The sequence below is a fragment of the Apaloderma vittatum genome, unplaced genomic scaffold (genome assembly GCF_000703405.1).
Source record: "Apaloderma vittatum isolate BGI_N311 unplaced genomic scaffold, ASM70340v1 scaffold22217, whole genome shotgun sequence".
NCBI lineage: Eukaryota > Metazoa > Chordata > Aves > Trogoniformes > Trogonidae > Apaloderma > Apaloderma vittatum.
The window spans coordinates 4,004-12,835 of NW_009726997.1; the positions used below are offsets into that span (position 1 = coordinate 4,004).

The following is an 8,832-nucleotide window of genomic DNA, read 5'->3' on the forward strand; positions in this document are numbered from 1 at the left end:
GGTGGACAACTCCTCGGGCCAGGCTGCCGGTCGTTGTACCCTCTTCTTTTCTTCCCCCTCGATGAGCTGGTTCTCACCTTGTTCTTTTCCCCGCTCTCTCTCCCGGCTGCTCAGGATGTGGTGCAGGAGGCTGGCGTGCCTGCTCGAGGCACCGCGCTGGCCCAGTGGAAGCCCTCGCCGTCGCTCGCCGTGGCTGCCCCGCGCCAGAAGGACCGTCCTCGCCGCAGCACCTCGCTGGCATCACACCGCCCCCGAGTCCCTCAAGTGCGCCTGGCGGCTCCATGGTGACCACCTGGGTAGGTGTGTCGGGTGTGAGTGTGACTAGAAGGGCTCTGCTGTTGCTTCTGAAGGGCTTTGAGTCTTTCTAGGCTGTGCCAGGGGGGAAGGAGGAGGAGAGGCTTTGCTGAATGCCTGATGGATGGCAAAGCTTGGCCTCAGGGGCTTGACATCGTCCGTAACGTTCGGGTGTTGGTGTGGTTATTGGGTTGGCTCCTCTGCGCGTTCCTTTCCTGGGGTCTGCAGCTGTGTAACACAGCAGCTGCTGTACAGCTCCGAGTTTGCTGCGTGTTGAGGAGAGACCACAGAGGTAAGTGTGTGTGTTAAACACGTTCCTGCCTGTTGCAGGAGGAGGTTACCCATAGGCTTGGTAAGAAGGGAGAGCACAGAGAGGTCGCTGCCAGCCAGACCTCGTCTTAATTACATGATGAGCTGGCTTAATTACGTAAAGAGGCGCTAAGTTGTGACAGCCTCTGCATCTCCTATGAGTTAAGTCGTACCTTGTGGGCTCTCCACTTTGGTTCTTGCCTTTCCTTCCTCTCGCCGGTCGTGCCGATGCCTGTTCTCCGTTGCAGAGCTGCGGTATGCCGACACGCTGATGCGCTTCGATTTCGTGTGGCTGCGGGACCACTGCCGCTCTGCTTCCTGCTACAACGCCAAGACCAACCAGCGCAGCTTGGACACGGCCAGCGTGGACCTGGGCATCAAGCCTAAGGCTGTTCGAGTGGACGAGACCACACTCTTCCTCACGTGTGAGTCACAAAGTTGCTGTGCCCCGCGGGTTTTGTGCTTTGGGTTTGTGAGGAGAGGGGCAGCCTTGTCTCCGAATCAGGAGCTGTTTGGGGAAGAGGTTCGTCCATAAGCAGATTTTAAACACTGAGCAGTGCTGTTACTGTAAACACACCGCAGTCTTAAATTTGTGTCTGTTTTTCCTCCCTCAAGAAATGATTTCTTTTCCTTATCCTCTCCTATCTGAGCTGGTATGCCTGGTCGGAATTCACATCTTCTGTCTTTTCTCCTTGTTTTCCCATCTGCTTTCTTCCTTCTGTTGTAGCTTACCTTTATTTATGGGCTTGTCTCCAGTGCTTTACTTCTCCTCGGAGAACAGAAAACAAAGCCGCTGAAGCTGAAACACTTAACTCTGAGACGGGAGACGTTGCAGCAATGACGGTGCTTTTTGAGACTTGCGAGTCTTAACCAGATAATATTTTGGATAGCAGCGGGGTGCAAAGAGTCTGCCACGAAATGGAAAGGGTGAGGACTGTCCCAGACTGATCTTGGTGACCCTTTTTCCTTGCCCAAGGGCCGGACGGGCATGTGACGCGATATGGGCTAGAGTGGCTGGTGAAGAACAGCTACGAGGGGCAGAAGCAGCAGGTCATGCACCCGCGGATCCTCTGGAATGAAAAAAAGCTACGGGCAAGCCCAGGTCCCGTCTGTCGACTGCCGGAGTTTCCTGGAGACGGACGAGGGGCTGAAGGAGTTCCTGCAAAACTTCCTGTTGTACGGGATCGCTTTTGTAGAGAACGTCGCTCCCACCAAAGAGGACACGGAAATCTTGGCAGAAAGGATCAGCTTAATCAGGTAACTAGGGCTGCCCTGGGAAGAGGAGCTGTGAAGGGCGGACTGGTTTTTTGCTCCTCTTCGGAGAGGTGCTGCCTTACCCCGCATGTTGTGCAGCGTCGCCCGGCTCACAAACAAAAGGTCTGAGTCTTCGACAGCCTCTGGCTGCTCCACTTGGACCGAGGTGGAGCTTGGCCCTGCAGGACCCGACCTCTTTATAGGGGAGAGCCTGGAGTTGCTCAGAAGCTTGTGAATGTGTGGAGCCACCTCAGGAGTGTGCGGTGACTCTTGTGACAGTGGGACTGCGCGCAGAGAGGAACGCTGGAGCAAGGGCCCTGTCTGGGAAGACTGGAGCTGTGCGAGGAGAGATGTTTCCTGTTAGGACTTGAGAGGTCGGGAGGGCAGCCCTGGCCCTGGGAGCCAGGGAGATCAAAAACAATTTGTAGCTCTTGCTAAAGAAAAAAAATACTGAGAAAAGCGTTTGTTTAAAACGCACCAGGAGCGTGGCAAGCCAGGGTTTGAGTCCCAAGTTTTATCCAAGCTACTGAAACGGTTTAACTTGCCTTGGGCCATTGGAAGAGGAGGGATTTCTTTTAAGAAATAGTCACCCCAAATAGAAATGAGGGGCTCCAAGGAGCATCTGGCCAGGCATCCTCACTCTGTAGCCCCCGAGAACTGTTTGTTCCTGCCTTCTGTTTGTTCCCTTCGGTGCAGGTTGTGGGGGGGAGGGGAGTGAGAACAAGAGATGGGATTATTGGGCATCGGTGCAGCAGGTGGTGCCAGCGAGGTCTGGCTGCTCTGGCAGCTCCTCCTGCCCCTCAGGGACTCCCTTGGTTTGACTGGGGCTGATGTTTGGTGTGAGGGGAGGCCAGACATTGCCAGTGGTCTCCTCAGGGAGAAAAGAGCGATGCTGAATACTAGAGGAGCCATCTGAAATGCCAAGAGATGGGATTATTGGGCATCGGTGCAGCAGGTGGTGCCAGCGAGGTCTGGCTGCTCTGGCAGCTCCTCCTGCCCCTCAGGGACTCCCTTGGTTTGACTGGGGCTGATGTTTGGTGTGAGGGGAGGCCAGACATTGCCAGTGGTCTCCTCAGGGAGAAAAGAGCGATGCTGAATACTAGAGGAGCCATCTGAAATGCTCTCTCTTGACAACATGAATTTTGTGAGGTTGCTCTGTCTCTCTACATAGGATGGAGGGGAGTAACCTCAGACACACGACAAGATCTGCTTCACCAGCACCCTGGTCTGGCTCGTGTGATAACCGCCCGCCTCTCTTGCAGGGAGACCATTTACGGGAGGATGTGGTACTTCACCTCCGACTTCTCTCGGGGAGACACAGCCTATACCAAGCTGGCTCTGGATCGGCACACCGACACCACCTACTTCCAGGAGCCCTGCGGGTAGGTGCCTTTGCTGGCTCACAGGCTCTGCTGAAATGGATCTCCGAAGGGGCACACAGCGTTCAGCCTCACAGAAACGAGCAGCTGAATTGATTTGTCGCTCGGGTATGTCTAGCAAGGCCCAGCCCCTCCTGCAGCCAGCGCAGAAAACTTTCAAAAACATTTTGCTTTGAGTTAATCCTGCCGCGTTTTGACGGTGGTGCAGCCCTGCAGGGAGTCAAAACCCAGGCTTCCCCAGCCCTTCCAAGTTCACGCCTGCCTGGGTTTTTAAAAGCACTTTGTAGCTACACGATAGTTTCCCAAATGCGAGTTTGCAAACCGCTTTTGTGGTGCGTCCTCTGGGCTGTGAGGTTGATACACAGCTGGAGGAAGAAAGGCAGCAGCACACACCGCGGGTCAGTGAAATGGAGGGGACTTGGGCTTGATTTCCCCGTTGTCACGGGACACCTGACTGCAGGACCCACGTGCGTTCGTGACCTGCTTGGCTGACTCGTTTCAGGAGCTCGCAAAATCTTCCCCAAACTGAAGTAAATAAATATATAAATTAAAAGTAAAAGTCAGAACCTCAGCCTACAAAAGACCTTTGATTAACCTGCTCAGTGCTGGAACTATAAAGCTCATTTAGCTGTTTTTATACCTTTCTTTTCCACTTGGAAGGGTTCCCTTCAGGTGGGTGTATTCTTATCTGCAGCTGAGTGAGGTATGTCAGGCAGTGACAGTATGGGCTAAATTAGCAGTGCTATCCATTAGTGCTTGTGATTCTGCAAAACCCATAGTTGTGCTGGAAGAACGTGAATTTCTGGCTTTCCTGTGCCCCCATCTCTGCCAGAAATCCCTTCTTTCCAGGCTGTTTCAGACTTGCTTCCAAAACACTTGAAACAGTCTGTGACCTGCTTCTAAAGGAACCGAGGTGTTTTTCAAGACAGATGTGTCCTTCCCAATGTCTGCTTTGGCTGAAATCAGCCCCATCTGACAAGACTCCAGTTAAAATTATTGCAAAGGGTAGAGGATAGAAACTCCCCAAGCTATGAGAAAGCCTACAACGCATCACGTACCGAAGAGCCTGCCTGCAGAAGAGACTTTCTCAGTGCCCAGAGCTGCAGGAGGAGGTGGTTCCCTCTGAGAAACTTGCTTTGTGGGACTGACTTTGTAAAATCATCCTGAAACGGTTGCGAGCAGGAGGGTTCGAACACCCGGGGGGAAAAGGTGCCCGTGAGCGTGGAGCTGTGGGACTGGGTTGAGAGGCCCTGAAGGGAGATCAGGAGATAAAAGGCTTTCCCAGAAGGTCGCAGTTAATTTTCTGACAAGTGAGGTCAGACACCAAAAGGTGGGAGTAGGTGGCTCGAGGCAGCTCCTGGGTGTTTGTTCCTGCCAGTGCAATTCCTGCCTCGCTTGGATGGGGGGAAAGAAGCTTCGGAGAAGTAACAGAAGGACAGAAGCTGCTGGATAGCCTCTCCCTAGGGAGGAGCTGTCTCTGTAGGTAAAACTTCTCCTCAGGGATGTGTTGCCTTGAGGTGCTTCTTGTGACTGCCTGTGGGAGGCCAGGGTCTCTGTGTCTTTGAATGAGGGTCGCCCTGGGCTCCCTCTGTAGTTCCTGGAGACCTCAACAGCACAATCAGCATTTCTTGAACTCTCCTCTTGCTCTGAGATGTCCTAGGAAAGCTAGTTTTATGCTTTTGAGCCTCCGTATCCTGCTGCCCGGATGGACTTCGGGTGACATGGGCCTGACCCAGCACCACTTAACATCTCGCAGACCTGTGTCCCTCAATTTGAGGGGCAGCACAGGGAGCTCGTTGCCTTCCCAGAAAGCAAAACATGAGGTTGGGCCTGAAGAAACCGCAGGGGCGGCCGTTTCTTGCCGGTCTGTCTCCGTTAGCACAGGGAGCTGTGTCGCAGGTGAGCGCGGGGCATCCAGCTACACCCGCAGGGAGCACCTCCTCCCCACGGGACAGGCGAGTGAGGTCTTTCCTCTTGTGCTCTGCCTTCTCTCGCCCACGCAGCATCCAGGTGTTTCACTGCCTGAAGCACGAGGGCACGGGCGGGCGGACGTTGCTGGTGGACGGTTTCTACGCGGCGGAGCAGGTTCTCCGGCAGGCCCCTGATCAGTTCGAGCTGCTCAGCAAGGTGCCCTTGAAGCACGAGTATGTTGAGAACGTGGGCGACTGTCACAACCACATGATCGGAGTCGGGCCGGTGCTGAACGTCTACCCCTGGAACAACGAGCTTTATCTGATCAGGTAACAGTGACACCGAGGGGAGGAGAGGGCCTTTTGGCAAAAGGTAGTGGTTTTCCAGAAGATGCCATAGATTAAAAATTACCGTGTGTTTGAGGGGTAGGAGTCAAACCACAGAAAAACCCTGCATTTCCTCCTGGGCTGCAGGTTGCTGCTTCAGAGAAAAGCGTCAGAACCACCGATGCAGAGATTTGAGTGTCGTTGCTGAACTTTGATTGTTTTCACTCCTGTCATCCTCCCTTCAGCTCCGCACCCTCGATTTGGGAGGTGGTAGAACTCGACCCTCCTCTGAAAAATCCCCTAGAGACTAGCCTGGCATACTGGGAGCAGGAGGCACTCAGACTGGCCCCCTTCCAGGGGAAATTTGGGCTGTTTTCTGACGTTCTGGCTTGGCTTGGTGCCAGAGGCAGCCCAGTGCTGCTTTGCGCTTCTTTTCTGAGCAGCCCTCGGTCGTGCCCGTTGCTGTGGCACATCCTTCCGTGGAAAACCAGTGAGAACAGTTTTATGCTTGAGGGCAAACCTCCTTGTTGCTGTGTTGTCAGTTCTCCTGAAAGTCCTACACTTGCAGCACAGCCTCCCTGGTCATCTCTGTAGCCTCCCCTAAATTCTGACTGGTCCTACAAGCTCCTGTGGCTGCATTCATGGAGCCGTTCTGGCAGCCTCTTAACTCTTTTTTGCTTCTAGATACAACAACTATGATCGTGCTGTCATCAACACTGTGCCTTATGACGTTGTGCATCGCTGGTACGCCGCCCACCGCACGCTCACCGCAGAGCTCAGGAGACCAGAAAATGAACTGTGGGTCAAACTGAAGCCAGGCAAGGTAGGACATGGAGTTGGGAGGCTCGTGGGTGCATCCACCTGGAGGGGTCCTGTTCCTACAGGGCCCCAAAAATGAAAGGGTCCAGCAGGGGAGTGATCATATCAGAGCCCCTGCACCACTGCCCCTCTGTTCCTGAGGGTGCCTGGGAGGGAAGTGACACCAGAGAGGAAGATGATGACCAGTGGGACTGAGGTTGGACCAGGTGATCTTTCAAGGTCCCTTCCAACCCGTATCATTCTGTCACTCTGTGGTAAGTTGGAATGGAAGTTCTTTGGTGGGAAAGCAAAGAAACAGCCTCAAGTGTGTTTCAGTGCTTTGCCAGCTGTTTCTAACTCGTGGCTAGCAGCAGAGCAGAAACACTGGCCTCAGATGTAAACCAGCTGTCTGAGATCCCCTGAAACATCTGGCTGTAGCTGCATGTGCTGCCGTACGGCTGTGCCGTACCTTTACGCGCTTTTGCAGTCTCTGGGGATCTCCAGCTGCGGGGCCTGTCCTGTCAGCGAGCGGCCCTCGCCGCCGTGACTGCTTTTCTCCCGACGGCCTCTTCCCTTCTCCTGCAGGCGCTGTTTGTCGACAACTGGCGCGTCCTGCACGGGAGGGAAGCCTTCACCGGGTACCGCCAGCTCTGCGGCTGCGACCCGACGAGAGGCGACAGTCCGCAGGCCGCGCGCGGTACCGCCAGCTCTGCGGCTGCTACCTGACGAGAGACGATGTCCTGAACGCCGCGCGCGTGCTGGGCCTCCAGGCGTAGCCCAGACCTCCCTCCCCGGAGAGGCCGTCGCACCTCCAGCGCCGCTGTGACACCGCCACAAAGATGTTGCACATACCTCAGACACCTCCGCCTTCTCCGAGCGGTTCTCGGTGCCCCCCACCTCAGGAGAGGGAGCTGGTGGAAGCCAAAGGTTGCGGGAGCTTTGTGGGATCCTGTTCTGCCTTTGAGCGCGGGCGGCCCTCGCTGTCGCTGCTGGGAGGGTTGGGCACGCCCCAGGAATTGCTCCTTCAGTCAGGTGCCTTTAGGATTTGAAATCTTTGCGTTTTTCCCTGATGTCCTGCCTTTTTGTCAGCTGGCAGCTGAAAAGTTGTTCTTAGCAGAACAGAATGGAAATCTTGTCATGCCCCAGGCTGGACTTTTACCTCTTCTAGAGAAAATCCGTGGTCCCTATTTGGTGAAAATGCCACAAGCTGAGGGCTTTTGGTGTATTTCAGTGACTTCTGACTTGTAAAACAAACCGCATGTCCCTGTAACACGCTGATACAAGCCGTGCTGCTTGAGCCGTGGCCTGGAAAGAGAACCTGGTGTAGGTAGGGGTTTCCTGAGGAGGTTGAGATTAGAAGGAAAAGGGCAAGTAGCAAGATCTGCATGTTAGGAAGGAGAAACAACTATGTTAGATGAGGGGAATTCTCACATTTCCTTGGATTTCAGTATTGTGACGCTTGTGTTCGGTCTGCCCGTTGCACTCCACTTGCATGGAGGGCGAAGCCTCAGCAGCTACAGCACTTGCAGATAAATTTCCCACTGTGCCTGCTCATTCATCTTTTCTGAGGAAGGAATTGGCGTTAGATCATCGTTACACTGCTGGGTAAGGCTGACTGGTTTGGTTTTTTATTGGTTTTTTTACCCAGACTCTCCTGCAAGCGGAGGTAATGAGCCTTTCAGCTCCTGAGAGCTGGCAGGTTAAGTTGGAGTCTGGCACACTGAGGGGCTACAGTGTAAGGAACAAAAGCAAATCTTTTCATTCTTGGAAACAATGAAATTTTAGAACCAAGAGGGCATCTTAGGGTTTGTTTGGTTTTCATTCTTTCATATCTCTGGGAGTATTTGCTCTGCTCTGACTGGACTTTCAAAGGGGGCTGGTCCCTTTCGCCCCTGGCTTTCCTGTGTGAGCAAGATGCTCCTGTCTCCAAGGTACGAGCGCAGGTGGGTGTGTGTGTGCTGAACTTGCTGCCCTCACCTAATCCCAATAGTGAATTTATAGATCCTGGCTTTAGGAGGCACTCTTGAAAGCTTGGGGGGTTCCTGAGCTCTTTCAGCCTCCCTGTGCCCCCAGGATATGAGGGAAAACACTTGGGTGATGTGGAAACCTTCCCGTAGTCAGCAAGACCAGCTTTACCTTCCCCTGCTGGGGATAACTGTCTGCTGAAAATCCGAGCTGGAGCGTGGGGACTGTGGCTGGCACGAGGGACAACCAACCAAAGTCGATCGATGACGGATTGTCACGACGTAGGTGCCTTCCTGACTGGGAACGAGGTGGCTGAAGCTCGGCCTGTGAGCTTCAGTGCCAGCCTCCTCTTACGAGCCAACTCCAAGCCAACACGCTCCTCGGGGTGGTTGAGTGTGTGTGAAAATCCTTCACAGTGAATGTAGAAGCAGCACGTTTCCTTGTGGGTGTTATTCAAATGAATTTATCCCCCCCAACAAAACAAGAAAAACATGGAGTGGAGAGAGCTTTAACTCTTGTGCTTCACCTCTCCCCACTTCCCAAGAGGGCTTAATTCTCCCGAAGCAGCTTGTGGGCACCACAACTTGACTTGAAGG

General features: G+C 53.9%; 1 protein-coding gene across 1 annotated transcript in view; it reads left to right on the top strand.

Moving 5' to 3' along the window:
- TMLHE (trimethyllysine hydroxylase, epsilon) overlaps window positions 1–7,047 on the top strand; it is a 9,876-nt gene extending 2,829 nt beyond the window's left edge. The window contains 9 exon segments of the mRNA XM_009873512.1: window positions 112–296; window positions 852–1,028; window positions 1,580–1,680; window positions 1,682–1,860; window positions 3,120–3,239; window positions 5,240–5,476; window positions 6,158–6,296; window positions 6,857–6,909; window positions 6,945–7,047. Coding sequence (XP_009871814.1) covers window positions 112–296; window positions 852–1,028; window positions 1,580–1,680; window positions 1,682–1,860; window positions 3,120–3,239; window positions 5,240–5,476; window positions 6,158–6,296; window positions 6,857–6,909; window positions 6,945–7,047 — 1,294 coding nt within the window.
- Window positions 7,048–8,832: the final 1,785 nt, after the last annotated feature.